This window comes from Monopterus albus, unplaced genomic scaffold (assembly GCF_001952655.1).
Source record: "Monopterus albus unplaced genomic scaffold, M_albus_1.0 scaffold260.1, whole genome shotgun sequence".
Taxonomy (NCBI): domain Eukaryota; kingdom Metazoa; phylum Chordata; class Actinopteri; order Synbranchiformes; family Synbranchidae; genus Monopterus; species Monopterus albus.
In genome coordinates this window covers 287,700-314,230 of record NW_018128140.1, presented here as the reverse complement: position 1 = coordinate 314,230, position 26,531 = coordinate 287,700, and the positions used below count along the sequence as shown (strand labels likewise).

At 40.9% G+C, this 26,531-nt stretch overlaps 1 protein-coding gene across 3 annotated transcripts; it reads right to left on the bottom strand.

The window, feature by feature from the left end:
- Positions 1 to 438: 438 nt before the first annotated feature.
- LOC109972539 (zinc finger protein 263-like) lies at positions 439 to 25,771 on the bottom strand. 3 transcript variants are annotated; one of them, XM_020621475.1, is made up of 5 exons: positions 25,277 to 25,771; positions 12,996 to 13,123; positions 9,147 to 9,233; positions 3,850 to 3,916; positions 439 to 1,544 (listed from the first exon to the last, which is right to left on the bottom strand). In XM_020621475.1, the coding sequence occupies exons 1-5, from the start codon at positions 25,563 to 25,565 to the stop codon at positions 604 to 606; spliced, it is 1,512 nt and encodes a 503-aa protein (XP_020477131.1). In that variant the 5' UTR covers positions 25,566 to 25,771; the 3' UTR covers positions 439 to 603. The 3 variants fall into 3 exon arrangements, with proteins under 3 accessions (XP_020477131.1, XP_020477130.1, XP_020477132.1); XM_020621474.1 differs by having other exon boundaries at positions 9,036 to 9,233; positions 25,277 to 25,770; XM_020621476.1 differs by lacking the exon at positions 9,147 to 9,233.
- Positions 25,772 to 26,531: the final 760 nt, after the last annotated feature.

Below are 26,531 nucleotides of genomic sequence, written 5' to 3'. Positions count from 1 at the left end.
ATTCACTGCTACAGTATTCACTCTCGAATTATGGCCAGTTAGTGCGCTATAACGAGACACCCTGCATTTTTATTAGTTAGGGTCCTGGATTTTAAACTGTGTTTTTATCTATCAATGCTGACAAAGCTGGCGGTAGAAATTGGTGCTAACATATAGTACACTATGTTAGCAGCATGGCTAACCAAAATGCAGCAGAAACTCGCAGGGTTGAAATGTGAATGAAGCCACTCCAACTCACCACAATGTGGCTGTATCGTACATGTCCACAACACTCCTGAATCCTTCAACCCCCTGAACAATGCCGCCCCTTACATAAAAACACAGCAGTAACTTTGCTGGACTCAGTGTGAATGTAGACTTCATGCTAAAGTACACGACTCACTTTTCATCAGATCTTTTCTGAAATAAACATGATTCACCAAGTTACAAGGAGTCTAATGAAAACTGTCAGGCATTCTTTTAATGAGCAGGAGTTTTAGAAACATTTTTCAAAGTGAATCCAAAGAAGAAGAATATGAACATGTCATAAAACAGCCTTTGTTGTCCTTGACTGCATTAGTCCACTTGGGTACATATGAGAGTGGTCACTAATCAGACTAGACCCTATCTGGTGTTGTGCAGAGCCTGGTGCCTAATCAGGTTGCTGAGAAATGAGAAATTCTTGCCACACTTGGAGCACTGGAACCTCTTCTCCCCGGTGTGGACACTCTGGTGGACCTTCAAATTAGTGGAGGTGGAGAACTGCTTCCCGCAATGGGGACAAGGGAATGGCCTCTCCCCTGTGTGAACCATCTGATGGCGCTTGAGGCTACAGAACTGGCCAAAGCTTTTCCCACACTGGATGCACTGGTACGGCTTCTCTCCTGTGTGGACACGCTCATGGATGCGCAGTTGGCACTGGTGGGCATAGCGCCGTGAACAGAAGGTACAGGCATAAGGGAGAGAGGAATGCTGCTGCTGTTGGGACTGTACTGGCCCAGATTCCTGCTTCTGACTGCTGGAGGCCTGGTAAAGATGGCTTTGACTGGAGAAGTGGACCCTGTCCATCTGTCCAACTCTAGACCATGAATGTTGAGTTTCCTGTTGCTGGGAGTCTACTGTTCCCCTTGCAACAGGGGACTTGGTAAAGGCAGAGATGTGGTTACCTTCAAACATCATTTCATTGGGGGGCTTACCAATCTGAATACACAGCAGCGGCTGATACCCTGGCCTCACACTGCTGAGAGATGTCATTTCATCAGCTCTGTCACCTCCACCCTGTCCAGGCAACAGCTCCCCCGTGCAATTGTCCTCTGCTGCATTGGGCTGTGAGTTGATCACACTGATATCATATGTAGATGCAGGGCTTGCCTGGTCCATGTCGCCCTGAGGCCTTCTGGAAATAGTGCGGAACCCACAGACAGAGTTGATCCTTGTTTTGCTGAATGATGCTACAGTTTCTAATGTGTATGTGGAACAAGATGGTTGCCCCATCTCTTCAGTCTCACTACTCTCCTGCCAGTCCAGAAGCGATTGGGAGGCACAAGCGTTCTCTGGGGTGTCACCTAATGAGCCCACAGCAAAGAAACAAAATAAAAAAAAACATTTAGTATTTACCTTTACAAAGAGTGCTCTATAAAAGTATTACAGTATATATGTCTGCTTAAAGACTCCAAGATTACATCTTCAAATGTCTTATCAAAGACACTGAGAAAAGCAGAAAATCTTCATGTTTTAGAGGCTGAAAATTTTTTCTACAGCTTTTGGAAAAATAATTTCATTGTCAAATATCAAAATTGTTGCCAATTATTTTACCATTGATTAATAAATTAACACACCAACTTATAAGAAAATGTTGAAAAATCAAACTACATACTCTTAAAAAAATTTGAACAGATCACAATAATCTGGTGACTCTCTGGAAACATCAGTTTTGCAGATGTTTTTGCTGCAGCCCTTTTCTTTGACCCTGCACTACTACATAACAATAATGACATTTTTTAAAATGTTTATGGAGATGAAGACATGCAGTAAAAAATATGCTCAGGTCTTTAAAGGCTGGTTTTAATCTGAACTAAAGTAGAACCAACAGCTGACAGTATAAGTGATTCCCCTGTAACAGTACAAGGATGCCAATGAGACCCCCATCATGCCCACGAGTCTTCTTCTTTTTAATATAGTAGCGTCGAATATACACTCATTTGGAAATATTTATTTGCATTTGGGAGTCTCTGTCAGGTGCCTCTCTCTCCTCATCTCCTCCCTGCTTTATCTCTGATCCACTTCTGACAGCTGTGATAAGAAAAACGAATAAGCTCAAGAATACATGAAAACCATGAATGAGTGCGACCTGAGAATACTGCTTTTATTGGATTTTGTACGTACACAGAGGTATACGGAATCAAGGTGTTACCTTCATTGAGTCTTCATCCAGGTTTTTCCAAGTTACTGTAGGTTTGGGTTTAAATATTTTCTTGTGGAAACACAGTGTCACTGTTTGCCTCTTGTCAGCGCTTTAAATACCTCACACCAACGTAACCATGTATCAGTAAAAAGGGGTGAGGGCTCCGGTTTTACCATAAGCATCGGGGAACAACGTATACAGGCTACATGTCAAATGCAAGCCTCATGCGAACCAATGCATAGAGGCAAACAAAACATCTGGCTGGGATGCAGAGCTATGGGAAAATGTTTATACTTTGATGCCATGATGAAATTTTTTTCAATGCCAAGAAAAATTAAGTGCAGCAATGAGTCATGCGCAATGTCATGATGAGAAAATGAGCAGTTTGCTTCAAACTGCAGTTTGCACCAATTTTAAAGTTTATTATAGTTTTATGGTTTGATACATTTCATTATGTGGATTTTATCTTTTTATTTATTTTTCTTAAAGATTGTTCTAATGTCTTTGATGGTGAGGTAATTGGTAGCTTTGACAGTTATTTGTGTACAATAAATACATCTTATTAATACCCTCATTTTACATGGCCTTTACATGGAAATTACCAACCAAGTGTGGTATTGTGCAAGAAATAAGTAAGCAAAGATTTTAGTGCATGGGTGCAAAACCTCTATCATCCTCTTACCACCATGCATGAAAAATTATCTGGGGGAAACACTGATATCAAATCAATCTGTACAACAGTATGTATGCAAGCCAAATGTCATTTGTAGTTGTTGGACTTTGATATAAAAAAAAAACAAAAAAAAAAAACACTGCTGTGCTCCTTTATAGCTGAATTTCCAGATTTTGTATGGAATTTGGCTGGAAATCTTACTAAGTGTGGAGAAACTTCAGTCTGGTGATATTTTATACTTGTCTTACTGTCATCAAATCCAAACACTTTGTCTGCCATCTAACACCTACTGTGTGTGTATCAAAGATCGATATATCTTATATCTTAACACTGACACTGAGCTCGACTGCGGTCCAGAAGCGATTCAAAATACATCACGGAGCCAGCTTTCATTAGCATGAACACACACACTGTCCTGTTGCCACAAATACTCACTAGAGTACCACCAAATGTGGATTCATGTTGATGAAAATAACTCCCCAGTGGATCCTTTTCCTTCCTGTTTATCTGATAAAAACTCTAATGGCCAGCTGTTTTAGGACATTATAAGCTTTTAAAAGATGAAAACATCTTTGCATATTTGTTAGCAGTTTTTCTGCCTTTATTCTGTCTGATATGAAGTGTCACAGAACAGTTGAGGTGGTACTGTAAATACAGATATGCTCTGTACAGTCTGACAATGATTCAAGTCAAGCTGCAACACCTACTTTGCTGTTTGGGCAGACAGTGTATGATAATGGTGCAGGCTGAAATAACTATTGATACTGTAGGTGACAGAAAAACAGACAGCTACCTTCTGCTTCCTCCATCTTTTCCCCTTTGCTCTGAGGGCTGCTCGTGACGTCCAGATGTCCCTGGCCCTGGAAAGAGGAGAGAAGGATTTAGCTGACACAAAAAAAACAAAAAGCTCTGACACAGTAATAATTATTTCAATCAGTTGTCATTAGAATGATGTGTGAGTTATGTGCTCAACATACAGTAATCAATTTCATGGAGATCATTCAGTCACTTTGTGCAAATCTTCCATCTTTGCATCCCTCTACTACTTCCATTCTGAGGCCAAAGAGTAAATCATACACGGAGAGCTGAGAACTCAGAGAAAAAAAATCCAGAGAAAGTAATGTAAGGTGTAAAAGTACAGTGATGCCTCTGTGCTGAAAAAAGGAAAACTTAACCCAGGTTTTTGAAAGCCATTTACTGTACAATACTGCACAAAGCACATTCCAACAGCTCACACACAGATACAGTATTATTTAGAAATGTAGTATACAGTTTAATCACAGCATTGATTGTGCTTGGTTACTGAGCTAAAGAAAAAGTTTCATTAGAAAACAAAATATAAAATGATGTGATGAGAAAAATATCTTTATTAATTAGATGTAAAAACATGATTCCATTATTCTCAGTGCACTGAAACACTTTTTAAAATATACAATATAAAAACTGTTGCTACAGTAAGTCAGTCATCTGACTTTCTCTCAGTCATCTGAAGCCACTAATATACTGTTTTTATAACACTACTCAGCCTGGAAAGATACTGTATGCTGGGTTTGAGGTGTGATCAATGGGATGCACTGATGCATCGGAAGTGGCCGGTTCTCAGCCTTGACTGGTGACTGGCCGGTCACTCTGAGATTTCTGATTCTGGGCCAATCAGATTCAGTGGCAGGATAGCCCATATCGTGCATGCAGTGGCACAGACCGAAAGTGTAGTGTGTGCAGCACGTAGCATCTTGCATGCAACTCAAACTAGGCTCAAATATTGCACTTTATTTTTACTTAGATGTTTGTTAATAAAAATGTAAAACTTTGAAGCAATGTTTTGTTTTGTTTTGTTTTATGGCTAATCTTTCATTAAAGAAAAATTACAAAAATGTCTGTTTAGGCTGTCAATTTCAGTTCTTAGAAAGAAAGAGAATCAGCATTGGCCAAAACCATAATCAGCAGGTCAGCCCAGAAGAAAAAATAAATTTGAAATCGGAATCTGCCAAGAAGATGCAGTCATGCATCTTTAATTAATGGTAATGATATTCAATTTATACTGATGTTCCTTTGTTGACTTTTTGTTGGTATCTGGACTTTTCTCTGCACTCAAGAAGTGTTTAGTGAGTTGTACTAAATATATCCCAATTTAATAAGGAAGGAAATTAAACCTGTGTATTTGAGGGATGTTTATGCTTACAGTTAGCCTTCTAATACATTATCTCATCAATTTAATTATTTCTGATGTCCCAGAACACTAGCTTATAAAGCCCCAAAGTGCACAAGCAGAGAAATTGGGACTTGTTTTATTCCTATAACTGATCCATTTGTAAACTGTTGTCATGACCTTTATGTAAAAGTAACTTGGGGACTTAATCAGACATGAATCCAATATGTACAAGTGTCAGAACACGTCTGAATGGCACCTTGTGTGTGGGAGTGCATGACACAGAAGTTGGACTGACATTTGGGATGAAGAAGAGATTTAATAGACACATGCAAAATGCACCTTTAGAGCATTTTCTGACATTCACATGGGTCTCTGGTGTGTATACAAAACATGAGAAAGCAGTGCCTGTCTGTTTTGCTTTTTCCACAATTATAAAAGCCCACGCTCGAGCACGCTGTTTGGTTTTGTCTCTCTTCATAAGAAATGATGCGGCAGATCGCTTCGTAGATCCTCTTCCCACTCAGATCTGTTTGGTGCTATCGGTCCTCCACTGTATTTTTCTCATTAGGATAGCAGACGAACAGCAACATGGCACAGCTCAGAGTAAAGCATGGATTCTGCTGAGTTGTTGGTTGCACAAACATGCTCAAAGGTCTCTACCTACAGTACTTCCATCCTCAGAGCCAGTGAAGACACAGTAGATGTATATTTATAAGGGTGTGACAAGATCTCATGCCACGAGATCTCACGATATTAAAACATGACAATATTTTATGTTGAGGCAAAACCTGTCTTGAGATATCAGTACATAAAAGAAACAGCAGTAGCCAGTACGACAGAGTGTGACGGCAAAGTGACAGTTCAACATGTCAATGTGAGTGGTTTCATTATGTTACCAGCTGGTGAGTTTCTGTTGTGTTTTGGTTAGCCATGCTGCCAACGTAGCCTACTCTACCTTAGCACCAATTCTACCACCAGTGTGTCTTCATTTACAGATTAAAGACATCATTTAACATCCAGTACTAATGAAAACGCATGGCATGTCGTTATGGTGCTTTAATTGTGGCCCAAATTCAACAGTGAATAGCAGTGAATGCTCATACTAACAAGGTAAAAACCTTCTTCCTGTGGGCTTCCACATCCCCGATCGTCGCCCGTACATGACTGGTCAATGCAGCACCTTTGCCAGATGATGTCATCATCCAGGGTAGTGTGGTGAGGGTGAAAATGGCATAGAAGTATACTGTATATGCAGCTTCAATAAGAAGTTAGAAGCTCAAGCATAGTCCATGCACAGTTATAAGGTCTAAAGAGACTTAGGTGAAATCATATAGGAGAAAAGTCAGTCAGCTGAGTTTGTGGCAAAACCTTTTATAGAGCTTGCATATTGTCTTTTACTGCAAATGACAATTCATACTCAAAGTTAAAAGATGATTAGTTAAAACATTTCAAAATACACCTACACAGTTTTGTGTTTTGTGACTTAAGAGGCTATATATACACCCCTATATATTTATTGTGGAAATGCTCCTGAAGATATCCTTAAAACATTTCATGTTACGTGCAAATCATTCCACATCAGTGCTTTCTCCACGAAGGTCTATACAACACTGGATTTAACATACTTCCAGACTGAAGCTCAAGAGTGGCTCTATTCCAACTGTCTATGAGTCTACCTCACATCCTGATGCTTTAAGTGCTGCTATTTTAAAGTTATTTTATTGCTTGTGCATGAAGTTAGCCTGTTTAACTTAGCCACATTAGCTAATTTTTCTATTAAACAGCACTGCCGAGGTGTGACAAGAGTGGCATCACTGTAGCAGATTTGTGACAGTAGAACATTGGTGGTTATTTAGTTTTTGGTTTAGAAGCACATTGTGGTCAAATGTATGGCGGAAATGTAGATAATGGTGGCTAATGACGCTAGCAGAGGTAACGCCGAAGGCCAGAGCTGCCTGGAATCCAGAAATAGGACTTGGATTTTCGGTAGGCGGCTCCTGTTCAATGCTGTGGGAGCTGACCAATCTGAGCATACTGTGTTTTAGGGATGGGGGGCAGGATTTAAAACAGCATGTTCACACAAAGAAGAAAAGAGGGTCTGGCCCTACCGGCACTCTGAGAACGCTAATGAACTTAATGAATGTACAAGGAGTGTAAAACATTTCTACTAGAACCTTTAAATAACAATACAAATTTGAAAATGAGTATAATTTGTGATCTTTAACCATTTTTATGTTGTTCCGGGGTCTCCCTGTTGACATACTGTAAGTCTCTTCTAAAACTAATGTTATGGCATAAAAACAGCTCTCAGGTGAAAAATTCAGACAGCTTTATGTTGATAATCTCAGTCATGATAGTGCTTTTATTTGTTTTTATGTTAAAATGATTCTCCATCTCCTGTCAGCTGATCATATGTTACTGATCTCAAATCATTGAGCTATTAACCAGGTGGGTCACTACCTGGATATTTATTTTTATTTTTTTTTATCGGTTTATACTCCCTGGTACTGCTCAATAAACTACAAGGCCGCAGAACAAACTTTAGGATGGTGGGATTTAAAACCTAAAATCAATATTTATATCTCCACTTCTAAGGTGATTTATGGGCAGTGATTTTTTTCTGCAACCCCCCAATGCATTTACATTCAGTAATTCTTGATATAACAATTGTCACTATTCATGTCCGCCATTCCCACACTAGATTCAGACTACCTACATTTCAAATAAAACTGTGAATGTTTGGATGACAAAACTTGAGATGCTGCGATGGTCAAACTACAGAGGTGCTGCTTGTATTCTTAATTTTGACTCCTCCATCTTACTTTACCCTGCTCTGAATTTCTTCCTTATCCTGTCTCTAATAAATCCCTCAAAGAAATCTTCAAAAATAAGCCTCATAATTGAAGAGTGAAATAGAAACTCCTAAACTAGTCCTCTTCAGGGACACTTTGGTACAGCGGTGTTGTGGGGGTCTGGTCTTGTTGTTTAATGCTGGATCTTCTGGTGCCTCTTGAGGTTACTGGGGTGAGAGAAGCATCTGTTGCAGATGGAGCAGCTGAAGGGCCTGTCTCCGGTATGGACGTTGCGGTGGATGTCCAGCTGGCTCTGACACACAAAGCTCTTGCTGCACAGTAGACATGTGTAGGGCTTCTCCCTGGTGTGCCTGGCCATATGCTTCTGCAGGTCAGACTGCAGAAAGAAGCGCTTGGTGCAGCTGGTGCAGCCATACAGACGCTCTGTGGTGACAGCATGGTACAGCTGAGGAAGGGGGGTTTGTATCCACTCTTGTTGGGGGGGGGCACGGGGTAGTGGACAGCCAGGCTGGGGGCATCACTGGAAGAATTAACACTGGAGGCAATTCCACCACCAGATGTTCCTGGAGGGTCATCACAAGGAAGAACAGACCCTTCCTGCATCAACCTATTTTCTACTGATTCCAGCCCAAGATACTGAATTATGGGTAATGAAGTTTGTTCATGTCTGTCTATACTTCTGCCTGTTTCTCTGTTTGCCTTATCTACATGTGACCACTCACACGCCTCCCCCTCCTTATCTGATGCCCCCCCTCCATCAATGACTATCACCTCTGACAGAAAGGACTTGGAGGTGTTTAATGCAGCCTCATCATCTTTAATGCCATCCACTGCATCATCAAAGCAAGTTGGCACTTCATCCCTGTGTGGCATGATGTTAATGACAGAGTTCAGAGGCTGACTGTCCTCTGCTCTGACACTGCTTCCTGTCAGCTGGGAGCTGTGTGTGGTGCTGCTGCTGTCAGTTTTAGCTGTCCTGCCGACAACAAATGTGACAGTGTCAGATCCACTGACCTCCGTTTTGTTGTGGCATCTGGCTGGCTGGCTGTTGCTATCATTCTTTGAGGTGGCAGGTAACGATGTGGCAGTGTCAGTGCCCCCTCTGGTGCTGATACAGGCACCTACCAATGTCTTGTTATTGCTGCTGCCAGGCTCCAGTGCTCCCTCCACCTTGACAATTAGCAGCTCCCTCTCATCCTCAGGCTCTGCTGACTGAGAGGACAAACTGATTCAAAATGACTTCTATTAGAAGTGAAATATAACTATCTCATCAGACCTCAAACAGTTAGCTGAGTAGTGAATCAACAGAAAAAAAAAATCAGCTTCAAACAAAAATAGTAAAACAAATATTCCGATTCCAGCCTTTCAAATCAGATTATGTCCAAATTCACTTCAGCCTCTTTCACACAGAGATCATGGCAAACTGACAGTGTTCTGATCCTCGTTCAAGGCAACTTTTTTGATAATTAATTTTAGAATGAACTTAAAAAAGCCAGCAAACTGCTGCTCCACAGACATGATCCTTATCATAATGTCCAACGGTCCATGTACTTCACAGCCAATTTGAAAATGAAAAAAATGAACTGTTATTTGATTTTGTTTGATATATTTATAAATAAAAATTGGGAATTACAGTAGCCTACTATGTGGATCCAGTTTGAGGTCCGTGTCTGTTTGGTGGCAGGGCTACACAGACACAAGGTACAGACCAGAACAGAAAAAGTGTGCTGCATTTACACAAAATCCTTCCCACAAGGTTGTGCAGAGTTGTGGCTGTATTTATTCATGCTTTAGAACATAACCACAGTGAAATGATCACAAAATAAAGTTTCAGTTCTTTGATTCATTTTGTTCTCATCGATGCTGCTCTCACTCCTCATTCATTCTCTAGCTCTTGTTCTCTCCAGTGTACGTCCAACCCCCCATTCCGCCTTGTCCCGTTTATTCAGGAGATGGAGCAATCTTGTCTTGGTAGGAACATTACCTCCTGTTTGGCATTTTGGAGGGTCAACATTGACCCACCATGCCAGTACTGAATGGGAAGTGTAAAAGGGGCTTTTGTCATATATCTTTGACTTTTGGCCAAACAAAATAAGACATCTTAAGACAGGGGTCTAGTTTTTATGAACAGTCTGAAAGTGCCACTCCACATTCCCTTCTTCGGAATAGTGATGGTAGATCAAGCAAATGCACTTCGAATGTAACGTCACGAAAAAAAAAGTCCTCCCATTCCACATGGAATGTTTTCGGTACGTTTTCGGTTTCTTACTTGATTGGGCTCCCCCACTCATTTTATACCCTTTAGTAGAAATTAATTCGAAGGCTGACGAGGTAGTTCGCTCACTGGGGTTTTGCAGTAGCTCGTGCTGTTGAATGTGGATGCTTGGTGACTCGTGTGTCAGAAAAGACAAGATCTCAGACTGGCTGCCCTGCATGTCAATCAAGTAGCAAATGTCATAGGGAGGATGGATGATAGGCTATATATGAATGATTGTCACTTTCAGCTTTTCCTGTTAGGGGTTGCCACAGTGAATCGTCACACTGATCATTCCCATGTTAACATTTGGCACGTGTTTTATGCCAGATACATCTAATTTATTTTTGAATGGCACGCGATCTACCAACACTACCTTTGCGATCGACCGGTCAATCGCGATCGACGTATTGGGCACCCCTGTCTTAAGACATCATTTTCAGTTTTTCGGTTTTGTAGGACCCACAAAAACTCCAGTTTCCACTGATAAATAATGTGCCAAGTCGGAAACACTTTCTATCTATTTTTCCAGAGCTAGACCATGCAAGCACCACACTGTCCATGGTGTCATTTTTAGGAGAATGTCCACTGCAGCTCTGATTAGTGCTACTATGGCTCGTTCTGTATCTCTTGATTCATGCTGCCACTGTGTTATGACTCTTTTCTTCTTGGTCACAGAACTTCCTGTACCCTCTTCCATCTTTGTGACATTTCTAGAGATGCACCAATTGCAATTTTCTTGTCCAATTCCAATTTTTTTCACGTCTGACCTGCCAATTCCAAATTTTTAAGAATTATAATTGACAGCATACATTTTTTTAAATCTTTTCTTTAATGAAAAATTAAACTGTAACCCGCTTGTTAAGTTTGATGCAACATTCCATTTCTGGGTCCAAATGCCCTCAGACCCATACGACGGAGCCTGTCACACTCCACAAAATAACATCTTTTTTCTTTAGTGACGCATCATTGAGAGTAAAAAACATGACAGTGCTGCCTTCTGCCTGGTGGCTTAACTAACCTTTATTATACATCACAGTTAATTTATTCCAACATATAGCTATATATTTCACTATATCTCAAGTTATGTCTAACTCATTTTTATGGATTTCCTTTTTAATAGTTCCCAGCTTTTACTGTTATTTTCATCAGTGTAAAATGTGTCACTATACAGAATAGTGTTTACATGAACTTTGTGCTAACTCGCTAGCTACATTACAAGGCAGCAAATCGGCACACTTTTAGAAGCTTTATTTTCATTAATTTAAGAATACTGTGACTTATGTAATTAACTGTAGCCATTTTTTTCTCCTTCCTATCGTAACAGAAGCAGTAAAGTGACAGCTGACCTGTGATTTTGATTCAGAGCTATGATAAGGCAACTGTGGCATATATAGAGGGGAGAATGAACTGAAATTTGGACCCGGAAACAGAATGTTACATCACCACCTAACAAGCATATAAAAATAAAACTTTGTATTACAGTTTTACATTGTCTTTCTCACTCTTTTCTCACTTTTTTTAAACAAACCTCTAACTACACCTGATGAAGACACTGGAGAGGCTGGTCCCGGTCCATCTTCACCCTCTGGTGACCTCATCTATGGATCCGCTTCAGTTTGCCTGCTAGCCTGGCATTGGGGTAGATTTTGCCATCATTTACCTCTTACACAGAGCTCTCCTCTCACCTTGAGAAGTTGGGGAGCACTGCGAGGATCATGTTCTTTGACCTCTCCAGTGCTCTTAACACCATACAGACAGGGCTTCTGACAATCTGGAGTATATAGGAATGGACCTCAATTCTATCAAATTGGATTCTGGACCACTTCACCAACCAACCACAGTATGTGAGGGGATGGGACTGTGTCTCACACAATTTGACATTTAAAGAGCCCGTGGCATGCTTATTCCTGTTTTTTTTTTTATCTACAATGTTACAACGGCGAATTATCATCTTAGACGTGAGCTAAAGCTCAAAAAATGAGGTGAATATATGTTCTAGTACTTCTATGAAGGAGCAACTAGGTTTATTCAAGGAAATCCTTAAACTATCATGATGTAATATTTGATTTTGTTAGAAATCAAATGGTTGGATTTACCAACCTTGGAGCTACTTGAAAGGGAGTGATGTTTCCACTACTCGGTGGGCCTTAACGGTAAGTTTAAAAAATAAACACATGTTGCATGTCTGCTAATGCCTTGTTTCTGTAACGCTGGAGAGAATTGCTGTAAGGCTGGAGAAGTTACCATGTCTGCATTATGCCAGTTAAAATATGGGGTTTCTCAATTGTCCACTTTGTTTAGAGTGTTACACATCTCTTCTCATCAGTACATATACTGTTGTTTACCTATCTATGGAGGAGAAATTCAAATGACTTGCCATTGCGGTTGTGCTGTCCACAACACCAGCAACAGGAGTTATGCACGTTTACATACTATCCTCTCGTTTTTAGGAAAAGGCTCTCTGGTTTTATCATTCTGAAATAATTGCAGGCTATTTGGAATTATGAGGGGTTTCAAGCTAATCTAGAGGTACCCAAGATTAAACATTAAATGGCTGGAAACGAGCAAAACGAGCATGCCATGGGCAAGTGATATTGCCCAAGTGCGCACTCACTTTTCTTGTATACTGGATGTCAAAATCAAGGATTTTGGGATCATACACAGAGAGGCCACTGTGAAGATGATTTTCTGGTGTTAGTGCACAGTGGAGTAGCTACCTCAGTTTTAGTGGTGGTGACGACATCCTGATCAGGGTCACAGTCCACGCCAGACCGTCTCTTCTGCACAGACTGCTGAACTCTTGGATCTCGGTTCTGAAACCTGGTCTTGCCCTGCAGCAACTGGCCTGGTGGAACATTAGGAGAATTAGCCACTAATTACTACAACCAAACAAGACAGAGTTTCTCTGCACAGTGTTAAAAACAACAAAACAGCATGTCTTATTAGTAATAGGTTGCAGCATTCTGATGGCAACACTCATTCTGATTCTTAGTGTTACAACAATCATGCATGTGAATATAAACACATTCGCTCTGAGGTATATTTTTTCTGATTTATAATATCATCCAGCGCTGATCAAAACTTAATTGTTCTTTTTATGTTTACTCCTCAAAAATGACACTAACATCCATACACAAAAACCTAGTTCCAAAAGAGCCGGTGATTGCCTGTATATATTTAAAATGTCCCAATGACCAATGATGAGTTGTAGGAGTGTACTAAGCCTGTTAGTCATTACATATCAGGGATAAATGCTATTTTTAAACATTAGCCCCATGGGGGCTAAACACAATCTTGGTGGCCCAAATAGAAACCTATGTAAAAATGATGCAGAAAAGGCAATTTAACAGAACGCAAGACAGCCATTGTTAACTGTTACAGTTCAATAACAGGATGAAAATATGTGACAGTTTAAACTGAAAATTCAAGGTCATCTGTAAATGTAAATGTAAATGTGTGTGTGTGTGTGTGTGTGTGTGTGTGTGTGTGTGTGTCAGACGGGATAGCGCAGTGGGTAACACCACTGACTTTGGAAGGTCGGGGGTTCAAACCCCGGTCAGGGCATGGTCAACACCCCACCTGGGTCCTTAGGCAAGGCCCTTAATGCTACCTGCCTACCTCATGGGTAATGAGAGTTGGAAAAATAAGAGTCACACCGGCTCGGATGTCAACATGGTCTGCATGTTGAGGAACCAGGGCAACAGTGAACTACTGGAATGCTACTACACAAGTAACCCTAGTGAGAGGGGTTACATACTGAGGATGTGGGACCTATGGATACTTCATAACCCAACATGTAGTCTAACATCAAAACAACTAGTAGCTCAGTGCTCTAACATCCGCATGAAGCACCTGCTATTACAACTAGAGATTGATGAAGTACAACACGAATGCTACAGCAAGATGGATGCCAGGTCAGGGGGGAGGATATCAGGGGGGAGATATCATCATCATCATCACCCCCACAATTGGAGATTGGGTACCAAGCCCCAATAACAGGCCTGGATGAGCTCGATTCAAGAGCAGCTGACCTGAGATTGAAGATCATGAGCAAGATGGACACCTGGAACTCCCGTGGCCGGTTACCAAGACTAAGTGAAGTGCCTTCTGAAAGTCTACTAGATGTAAATGCAGCACTAAGAACAATCCCTACTACGACCATCACTGAGACCAACAGGCTCATATACACCACAGCAACCGTGATCCTTGAGATGCTTGGCTATAAGTTCAACAAAGGCAATAGGGATCCTCCATGAAGAAGGAGGTTGGAGACCAAGATCAAGGCAGCAAGGAGAGAAGTTAGCCAGCTATTGGAACTGCAGAAAGGCATGATAAAGAAAGGGGTACCTAAGAAGTACAACACACTGTCCATACCTGAGGCCTTAGAGACTGCCAAGCAAAGACTCACAGCCCTGGCCACCCAGTTGAAGAGGTACATCAGAGAAGTTGAAGCCAGGAGAAAAAAGCGATCCATGGTGTACTCTCAGTGGCAGGGGAATAACATGAGAGCAGATCCACCAAGACTGAACAATTCCGGAAAAGCATATGGGAGAAGGAGGCATCACACAACAACAATGCCCAGTGGCTCATGGACCTAAGAGCAGACCACAGCAACCTCCCTGCACAAGACCCAGTAATCATCATAATGGCAGACATTCAAGAGAGGGTCTCAAGTATGAAGAGGTGGACAGCACCAGGCCGTGACATGATCCATGCCTACTAGTTAAAGAAGCTAACTTCACTCCATGAGCGCCTGGCGGGACAAATGAACCAGCTACTAATAGATGGAACTGCTTTAAGACCTGCTTGACGTTTGACCAACTGATCTGATTCATCTGGGTTCATAAATATAACTGACTATCATCTGCGAAACTGTGTACATTTATACTGTGTTTCTTGACAATAATATGCCGTGATCAGTGGTGTCAAAAGTAACACAGGGATCTAAGAGGACAAGTGTAGAGACAAGTCCTTTGTCTGAGACTAGTAGGAGATCGTTGATGACTTTCACCAATGCAGTTTCTGTACTATGATGGACTTTAAATTCTGACTGAAAATCCTCAAACAAATCACTCTTGTGCAAGTGGCCACATAACTGCTTTGCAACAGCTTTTTCAAGGCTTTTAAAAATAAAAGGGAGATTGGATATTGGTCTATAATAGCTAGAACACCTGGGTCAAGAGTAGGCTTTTTGAATTTAATTACAGCAACCTTAAAAAAACTGCTGAACATAGCCTGTTAATAGAGAGAGGTTAATCAGATCTAATATGGATGTGTTGATTAGGGGCAAGACGTCTTTGAGCAGCCTGGTTGGGATGGGGTCCAAGAGACATGTTGATTTAGATCAAGGTTCAAGGTTCCTTTATTGTCAGAAGCTCATGAAGTCATTGCTACTGAGATCTAAGGGAATATTAAGCTCAACAGTACTGTGGCTCTTTGTCAGCCGGGCTACAGTGCTGAAAAAATGCTGGGGTTCTTATTTTCATTTATGTGTGTTGGCACACGGCACTGAAGTAAATAATGATGGAATTATTTCCTTAAATTTGGTAACAGCACTGTCAGATAGACATCTACTGTAACGGAATTTTTCCCCACATAGTGTATAATCCATTAATGTAAATTCAAAAGTTATTAGAAAATAGTCAGACAGAAGAGGGTTTTGGGGAAACAATATTAAGTGTTCAGTTTCGATGCCATATGTCAGAACAAGATCAGGGGTGTTATTAAAACAGTGAGTGGGTTTATTTAGAGTTTGAGAAAAGCCAATTGAGTCTAATGAATTGAATGCACTGTTGAGGTTATCACTGTCAGCATCTACATGAATATTAAAGTCACCAACTATGATGATTGTATCTGTACTAAGCACTAAATCAGACAAAGTCTGAGAATTCAGTTAAAAACTCTGAATAAGGGGCAGGTGGACGGTATACAATATGTGGAATGTAAGATTTGATTCTTATAGGCTCCAGTTACTTTATAAGCTTTAGTTACTTTTCATAACTTTAGTTTCCTTTTAGTTACCTTTCATAACTTTATTTTCCTTGCTTATACATATTAAAACTGTATTGATGACTGCTGTATTATGCTGAGTGAAACTTTGGAACTGCATGCTGTAAATTCTGTAAAGACAGGATGTCCGTATCTTCAAGTAACCAGATAGCCTATTTTACATTTTAACAAAGACCTGTTGGCCTGTTTTGCACCTTCCCCTAGGCCCGTTTAGCATAGTCACAAGGTCTGCTTCATCCTGGAATAGCTCTCACAGATTGGGGGTCTGCAACACAGACAACCTATTGTCCAGCATCGCCTGAAACCACAACAAACACACACACACCTGGATTTTACCACATTCCAGCAAGTAGGTGTGAGCTCCTGCTTACACCAAATGGCCAATAGGATTACAAACTGTTGAATGTTGTACCTCTGTCCAGGGCGGGCCTAGCCCAAGCAGATAAATGCAATGAAATCATGTAACTCAGGGTTCAGAGAACGGTTTTCCTGTGGGAGCTCTGTTGCTCTGATCCCAGCGCTGTATGGCTTCACCTGTGCCCAGACTTTGAGTAAACTTCCTGTTGATTTTAAACAGTCCTCTCCTGTCTTCACTTCTCGCACTTTCAATAAAAGAATTTGGGTAAAATCTAACAGGAAGCAACTTGTGGTTTTACTCTTTATGCATTAAACTGTAACTTAGTATGCATCAGAATGAGTTGAACCTTGTCACACTGAATGTATGAACTTTCAGCTTTTCTGCACAGCAACAAGATGTAGCGTAACCTGTCCTTGAAAGATGTACTCCCTTATTAAAGTATCTCTCTGTACCAGGACGAGGACCTCTGTCTAATCAGAAGCACATGTGCATGAATGGTATCAGTCCACATTCCTTTCCTTCGATGCTTCCAAACCCCGTGTAAAGCTTATATATGTGACTGAGTTGCCTCTGGGGGGGAGCCTCTCTAACGGACCTCTCTGAGTGCTGTTGTAGACTGTAAGATTTGATTCTTAGAGGCTCTAGTTACTTTATAAGCTTTAGTTACTTCTCATACCTTTAGTTCTCTTTCATAACTTTATTTTCCTTGTTTATACATATTACAGCTATATTGATGATTGTCAAGAACTACTGAGCTTTGGTTATTCTTAATACATTTTCCTTGCTTATATATCTTACAATTGTATTGATGAGAATCAAGTAAAATCTGCTTACTTTGAATGCTGTAACTTCTGTTGAGGCAGAATGTCTGCATCTCCTTGTGACCAGCCTATTTACATTTTAGCAAAGGCCTGTTTTACACTCACACCTCGACCCACTTAGCATATCCCAAGCTTTGATTTGTCTTGGGATGTCCTGCAGAGGCCAGGGGATACAACCTGAGATGACCACCTGGCCAGTTTAACATACTTATTAGCATCACACACACACACAGGGGGCCTGCAACTCAGGCCACCCATTGATGAGTGCACCTCGAGATCAGAATCAGGGTGCCGGAGACGCACACACACACACCTGGTCTAGATCACATATCAGCAAGCAAGCGCAAGCAGAGGTTGACCTACTCACACCAAATGGACAATAGGATCAAAAGCTGTTGAATGTTGTACCTCTGTCCAGGGCGGAGCAGCCCAAGAAGATAAAATGCACTGTAAAACATGATTCAAGAAGCAGAATCCGGTTTTCCTGTGGGAGCCCTGTCTCTCTGAATCCAGCGCTGTAAGACTTTCCTGTGATCAGACTTTCAGTAAACTTTCTGTTGATTTTAAACAGTCCTCTCCTGTCTTCACTTCTCATGCTTCCAATAAAAGAATCGGGTTAATTTCTAACAAGGCCGCTCCTATTTCTTGCAAAAAATAAAAAACAAAGGACATATCTATCTCAATTATCTTTATTTCACACTCACTAAAGGTTGTTCATTTTAGTACAGGTAAACGGGAATTTTTCCTTCACAATTAACAAATAGAACTGGCTTTGGAGTTTTCCAGTTTGGGTGTGAGAAACTCAGAGTGAGGCTTTCACATAATTTATAACTATGTTTAGGTCTAGGGTTGATTAATAGGCTTGAGTCAAAGATTGCTACCACACCTCCACCTCGGTCTGTGCTTCAAGGGATGTGGCAGTTACTGTTGCTGGGTGGGGTGGATTCATTTAGGCTTACATATTCTTCCTGTTGTAGCCAGGTTTCAGTCAAACACAATAAATCAATGTGATGTTTACTTATGAAATCATTCACTAACAGAGATTTAGACAAGAGGGATCTGATATTTAATAGTCCATGTTTGATTGTCCTGTTTTGTTCTATAAGAGGAGTAGCCTTAATTTTGATTAGGTTCTTTTTAATAACTCCTCTTGAGTTGATTTTTGATTTATATATTGTAGGTGGTTCGGGGGTGCAGACACAGTCTCTATGGGGTACTGAGAGTTTTGGGTGGGTAGCAGCTGCAAAGAGACTCCAGAGAGGCACGTAACACTGCAACCCTGCGTCGTGGTCTCAACTCTCATGTTAATCCCATTAACATGTTCTAGTCTCTTGAAGGACTGTGGTTCTTGTTACCATTGCTAACTCTGAGAGACAAGACAGTCCAAGTAACTTCAAAACAGTGCTGATTTATTCAAAGGATCACAGGTAAGTGCATGTGTGTGTCTGTTGATTAAGTGGTGTGTAGCTAAAAACATTCTCACAGACTTCTAGTAACATGTCGTGACTTAAACATAAGAACATATTATGGCTAAGGCTACAGTTATACACGTCATAACAATAATACTAAACACCCTGTCTGCTGACAGTCATCAACTTTTTTCTCTAGTTATCCTTGACCAGATGTACCCTGTAGAAACTCATAAGCATCCCTAAGCATTTAACAGTCTAACTAGATATCCTATCTCCACTAAACATTTCTAATACATAAAGTATCTATCCAATTTCTATCTGACTAAAGATACCTAACACTCTTTAATAAGATGCTGTGATCAGTGGTGTCAAAAGCAGCACAGAGATCTAAGAGGACAAGTGTAGAGACAAAACAAGTCCTTTGTCTGAAGCTAGTGGGGGATTGTTGGTGGACTAAATCCTGACGGAAAATCCTCAAACAAATCATTCTTGTGCAAGTGGCCACATAACTGCTTTGCAACAGCAACCTTAAAAACTGCTGAACATAGCCTGTTAATAGAAAGAGGTTAATCAGATCTAATATGGACGTGTTGATTAGGGGCAAGACGTCTTTGAGCAGCCTGGTTGGGATGGGGTCTAAGAGACATGTTGATTTACATCAACGTTCAAGGTTCCTTTATTGTCATTCTACACATTTGACACATGAAGAACAAAATTAGTCACTCAAACAACATATATTAAAAGCATATATAATAATAAGACAAATACACTCTAAATAATAAAACCTAAATGCAACAAAAAATGTAGCATTAAAACAAATGGGCATCATATTTAAAATCATTTTCATTTTTTTCCTCCTCATTAATGTACACACAGCACCCCATATTGGCAGAAAAACACAGATTTTTTGACATTTTTGCAGATCTATTAAAAAAGAAAAACTGAAATATCACATGGTCATAAGTATTCAGACCCTTTGCTGTGACACTGATAGATTTAACTTAGGTGCTGTCCATTTCTTCTGATCATCCCTGAGATGGTTCTACACCTTCATTTGAGTCCAGCTGTGTTTGATTATACTGATTAGGAAAGCCACACACCACAAAAATGCTGTGTTTTTCTGTCAATATGGGGTGCTGTGTGTACATTAATGAGGAAAAAAATGAACTTAAATGATTTTAGCATATGGCTGCAATATAACAAAGAGTGAAAAATTTAAGGGGGTCTGAATACTTTCCGTACCCACTGTACTTGCTATTATATTTCTTTTCACTCGCTGCTTAAAGTGCCTTTAGACTCTGTGCTACTGTTTCTTTATATTTGACTTGTGTTGTTTGGCATTCAGGGTGGACGGCAAAGTAAGAACTTCATTGTGCAGGGAATCGCGTTTCCATACTGTGCATATGAAGGTAAACACTTTGAATCTTGAATAATTCTCACAGCTTCTGGTAGGAAACTGGATTTAAGCCTGGTGGTCCTTGTCAGGGCCACTCGGTGGCCGCTGCCTCTCCTCCACCTTTCTCTCCTCTATTTTCTTGATCTGCGGGATTCTGCACCTCAGCTGTGTTGCACTCGGTAAGTGGCGATTCGTTTGTTGGTGCACACAGCCGGGGTGCATCCCGCTGATTAGTTTTCCTCATTTATACCTCGGGCAGACGCTCCGCCTGGGCCGGATCACTGCGACATGTAACGGACAATACTTACCCAAGGTAAGATAAATGTTATGTTTGACCCGCATTTTTAGACGTGTTTAAGATGCTACGCTGACAGTTCCTGTGCGTTTTGGCTTGACCTTATCACGCTAATTATGCGGTTAGCAATATGTCCTTTTGTCTTCCATGCTGACAGTCCCTGTGCTGTGGATTACATTGTGTACGTTGGTTCTTTTTTTGTTCACCTGTCCGTTCTCATCCTCTGCTATTCTAGTTCCTGCCGTTAGTTTGTGTGTTTACCTGTTCGTCCTGGTCTCCTTAGTCATCACTGCCCTTCCCTGGTTGTATGTATTATGGACCCTGTTATGTTGTCATTTTGTTGTTTTTGTTCCATTAAACCACCTTTTTTGTACTAGCACCTGGGTCAGCCATCTTGAGTCCAACCCCAGTTCTCCCTCACCCTCCTGGTGAGGGGGACTAAACCATAACAGTCCTGGCCTAGATGCTCCGCAGCCTCCTGCCTGAGGGAAGGAATTCAAACAGTCCATGTGCTGTCATCCATAACAGAGGAGGCTCTGGTCCTGCACCTGCTGATGTAGATGTCCTCAATGGAAGGCAGACTCCAGTGTATAATAGTCTTTTGGGATAATTTAATGACCCTCTGCAGCAACTTTCTGTCAGCGGCAGGCCAGCTCCTGTACCGGAGTGTGATGGATGATGTCAGGATGTTCTCCACCACACACTGGTAGAAGGCTGTTAAGACTGAAGACTGGACCTTTTTTATGATGGAGGCTGGATTAATGGTTCATGTGAAGTCCCTAGAGATGTGAAGCTCTAAGTACTTTATGCTGAAAACCATTTCCACAGCCACAAATTCAATGAAAAGAGGAAGTGGGGTGTGACCACTCCTCCTGAAGTCCACAACCATCTCCTTCAACTTCCCCACATTGATGCAGAGATTGTTTGCCCTGCACCAGTCCACAAGATTCTCTACCTCCCTTCTATACACAGACTCGTCGTTGTGGGATATTAATCTCACAACAGCCGTTTCATCTGTAAACTTTACAATATGATTACTTAGGTACCTGGCTGTGCAATCATAAGTAGCATGTACAGTAGGGGGCTTAGGACACATCCCTTCGGGGGGAGCCGGTGTTAAGCATGATGGACAAGGATGAGATGCCATGGACTTTAACCACCTGAGGCCTGTTGGTCACAAAGTCCAGGGCCCAATTGCAGAGTGATGACTTTACACCAAGTAGCAGGAGTTGGTGGACTAGAGTCTGTGGGATGATTGTATTAAATGCAGAGAGCAGCTGTAGGTGTCTCTGCATTCCAGGTGGATGAGAGCAGTGTAGATAACAGAGGACACTGCATCCGTAGACCGGTTCTTCCTGTAGACATATTGATGGGGGTCCACAGTAGTGCTAACATTGTCTTAAAGTGTGCCATGACGAGCCATTCAAAGCATTTCATGACTACATTTCATGGGGTGAGAGCCACTGGACGATGCTCATTCATGCCTGAGGGTGCTGAGTTCTGCACAGGGATGATGGTAGCTGTTTTGAGACATGTAGGAACCACAACTTGAGAAAGTGAGGTGTTGAAGACGTTGGTCAACACGTCAGTAAGCTCTTTGGGATTTTTTATATGTTATTAAACTATCTTTCCGGGCTAGGAAAAAGTCCTCTGAAATAGTGGAACATCACTTCCTTTCCAGTTTTTGTGATACCTGCATTAGAGAGCAGAGCTGCTAGTTGTACCACGGGGCAAGCCTCCTCTGTTTCACTGCCTTCATTTTCAGAGGGGCAAGAGAATCAAGTATCGTATGCAGGGAGGCTGCAGTACTATCAACTTGTATGGGAGTAAAGCACATGGTACTGAAGTAAATAATAATGGAATTATTTCCTTAAATTTGCTAACAGCATTGTCAGACATCTACTGTAACGGGAATCGGGTTAATTTCTAACAAGGCCGCTCCTATTTCTTGCAAAAAATAAAAAACAAAGGACATATCTATCTCAATTATCTTTATTTCACACTCACTAAAGGTTGTTCATTTTAGTACAGGTAAACGGGAATTTTTCCTTCACAATGTGGGTTTATTTACAGTTTGAGAAAAGCCAGCTGAGTCCAATCAATTGAATGCACTGTTGAGGCTGTCAATTTCAGCATCTACATGAACATTTGGGTCAACCACTATGTTTATTTTATCTGTACTAAGCACTAAATCAGACAAAGTCTGAGAATTCACTTGAAAACTCTGAATAAGGAGCAGGTGGACGGTATACAATAACAAATAGAACAGGCTTTGGAGTTTTCCAGTTTGGGTGTGAGAAACTCAGAGTGAGGCTTTCACATAATTTATAACTATGTTTAGGTCTAGGGTTGATTAATAGGCTTGAGTCAAAGATTGCTACCACACCTCCACCTCGGTCTGTGCTTCGAGGGATGTGGCAGTTACTGTTGCTGGGTGGGGTGGATTCATTTAGGCTTACATATTCTTCCTGTTGTAGCCAGGTTTCAGTCAAACACAATAAATCAATGTGATGTTTACTTATGAAATCATTCACTAACAGAGATTTAGACAAGAGGGATCTGATATTTAATAGTCCATGTTTGATTGTCCTGTTTTGTTCTATAAGAGGAGTAGCCTTAATTTTGATTAGGTTCTTTTTAATAACTCCTCTTGAGTTGATTTTTGATTTATATATTGTAGGTGGTTCGGGGGTGCAGACACAGTCTCTATGGGGTACTGAGAGTTTTGGGTGGGTAGCAGCTGCAAAGAGACTCCAGAGAGGCACGTAACACTGCAACCCTGCGTCGTGGTCTCAACTCTCATTATACAAATAAATTTGAATTGAACTGAAGTAAATTAGAGCTCAAACTAGGGGCTGCTTGACAATGTAATTAGTTATTATTGTGAAATGCAAAGAATTGTGGAATACAGGGCCAGACCTTACACTAAAAAAACATATAACATATAATGAAATAAACATTTTTATAAAGAATAATATCTCTACATGGAATAGTTAAGCAAGGGAAGCACATTTCCTTCATGTCGCAAACATTCAAGAAAAAAAGAATTGTATGATTTGAGTAACAGGGGGCCTGTGCCCAACTAGAATTTTATATCTATCAACACCCCCTGCAAGTGACCCTTTTAAATATATACATGTAGCTTGGTGAAGGGACATGGGAGCTATATTATGCATTTTCATAGCTCTCCAGAAATAACTATTCAAGCTAGGTCCATGGGCGGAACACCGCCACCGATGTTCATCAGTTCAGTGATAGCAGTCATAAAACATCTGTAAGCTTGATTTTCAGCTTACAAACACTTTATTGGGTACATTATAACTGTGAGCTTAATTGCAGGTCTTACCTAGTCCTATTCTTACCTCAAATTGCATTTCACCACTCGCTCCAATTTAAGGAACCATTTCTGTAATTTGTCTCTTTCTCCTTCTCCTCTCTTGAGCTGCATCAGTGTCCTTAGGCGTTTGGTGGCTCCCTTTTCACTCACCATCATGCTCTGTAATTCCCCTGTCCTCTGTCTCCTCCACTTTGCACTTGATAACTTAAAAAAAATGCTCTGGGTGAGGGCCAAGCCCTGAAATGAAATTTTCAATGCTGCTGTATGTGAAACACAGTTCGAGTAGCAATGATTTGTAATATCAGGAGATAAAAAGGTGCAGCATCGTACAAACTTAACATTACAAATTATCTCCATGCTGGAGACAGTCCCTCTGCGCACTCATCTCACAGCCAGCTGCACATAGATACCAGTTTGTGCAGCACAGAGAACAGCTTCTTATGATGGTGCTAAAGTTGTAGCCTCTTGTCTACCTTACTATGGTTGCAAGCACATGTCGTTTGTGTTTGAACATGTGAATATTTTTCTAACTTTGCTGCAGAGGAGAGGTGTGCAGTCATTGAGAATCACTGAAATCCACATACATTAATTAGTTTACACATGGGCACACAACACACCATAGGAAAGCTTATGAGCCATAATAAACAGTAAATCAACTGCATGTGTCCTAATCAGCATCTTACAGGTATTTCTGAGAGCACAAGGGCAGTTTCTTCCCCTGAGCCATCACTCTGATGAACACTTAACCCATGACTGTATAACAGAATGACAACCCTATAAAACATACCTTTGTATATATTTATCCGAAACTCTACTCTACTCTACACCTATCTCTACTCTACTCTACTCTACTCTACTCACATATCTCTACTCCACTCAAGTACTTTATTTTTATTTTGTGGTTTCTTAATGCACACTGCGCACTTGTTTGCACAGTTATCTTGTTTGCTTGTTGCCTTATGGAAGAACATTGTACATGCACATCTGGAGCCACTGTATCAGGGTAATATTCCCCTGTGTTAACACACCTGGCCAATAAAGGTGATTCTGATTCTGAAACTAAAAACATTTTTGTTAAAAATGAATGAAAATTATATTTGAAGTGAAAACTCCTCACCCACTAATTCATTTTTAGTTAAACTGTTATATTTTTCAGGGTTCAAGAACAATACTTTAGCTTTCAGTTTCAAATTTAGGTTTTCTGATACAATTTTGTTTTTCATATTAACAAAACATATGGCCCCCATTTGGCTCCATACCACATTCTGCTGAAGGTCACACGTTAAACTAGTCACAACATCAGGTGCACCAGTGTGTGCACACTGTCACTAGATTTCTAAACAGATATTAGAGGTACTGGAGGTACGTACCGGCCAACGAATCCTTGCTATGTCGGTTGAGGAGGCGGACCCCAGGAAAGCGGCTACTGATGGAGCCCTCCATTCCTTTCACTCTCTCCGCTCGATACCGGGCGATCTGGAGCTCAAGTAGCTTTATTTTCCTTCGTAGAAACTCGTTCTCCTTCTGGCTCCGGGACATTTCTAGATGAACAACTGCATACCCGTCGTCTACAACTTTGCAAATTTCTGCTACGGCCGCGTTAGCCAGCACCTCCATGATGGAGGCTATTTGAGAATGAAAGTCCACGGCAGTAGACATGGTCACAGTGAGCGCTATACGCTTCTTTCAGATGGAAGAATCTAACTTTTATCTTAAGAAGACACTTGAAGCAAGAAACACGATACAACACTATCTATCATGACCAGGTCGTTTTGCCCTTTCAAAATATCAGAAAAACTACAGCCAGGCTGAGGAATATTGTTTGACTTCTTCTTTTTCTCTTCGTTTTCTGGCGGATTGCGAACCGATTAAGGTACATACCGCCACCTACTGCATCGGAGCGTGTGGAGTCACTGCATTATATTATCTGAGCTCTGGGAATGAACAAAACAAATAAACAGATCAACAAAAACGTCTACATCATATTTACCAATATCGTTTCTACAATGTATCGGACTAATCCCTTTCTAATTTCCTGAAATCCTTTCTCTGCACCCAGTAGTGATTTTAAACTCCAAACCTGTCCTGCTTCACACACAATCATATAATGTGAAATGGAGACAACAATATGTAACATGGAAACTAGTGTTTAAAAGGTTAAAAATGAATTTTAAATGTGTAAAATATGATTTTAAAACTGAAAATTGTGGTTTAAATATTTGTAAATAGGATTCAAAAGTCTTAAAAAATTGCTTTATTTGTTTCGGTATTACAAATCAGTGTTTGAAAGGTTGAAATTTGTTTTCAGGTATTCAGTATGTGTACTTCTGCAGTGAGGGCCCAGTGTCTTGGAGGTATCATGCCTTGATGTTTGCTGTCGGTGCTAATGGACCACTGTGGAGCCCCTTTTCAGCATATACTGTATATAAGAAAGAAAGAAAGGAGCCTTCCCTGGTAGGCTAGTGGTTAAGGCATAGCGCTCTCGCCACTGCAGCCCAGGTTTGAATCAGGGTTACGTCAGGAAGGGCATCTGGCGTAAAACACATGTTAATATGTGAGTCGGTGAGTCGTCAGTGTGATGATTCACTGTGGCGACCCCTAAACAGTTCAGTGTATGTATATATA

Excerpts from the sequence above, each read along its gene's own strand:
- LOC109972539 (XM_020621474.1), bottom strand. The coding sequence starts at position 25,565 with ATGTCTACTGCCGTGGACTTTCATTCTCAAATAGCCTCCATCATGGAG. Across the intron at positions 13,124-25,276 it reads TAGCAAGGATTCGTTGGCCG|GCCAGTTGCTGCAGGGCAAG; the intron begins GTACGTACCTCC and ends ATGTTCCACCAG. Across the intron at positions 9,234-12,995 it reads TCACCACCACTAAAACTGAG|TCAGCAGAGCCTGAGGATGA; the intron begins GTAGCTACTCCA and ends TTGTCCTCTCAG.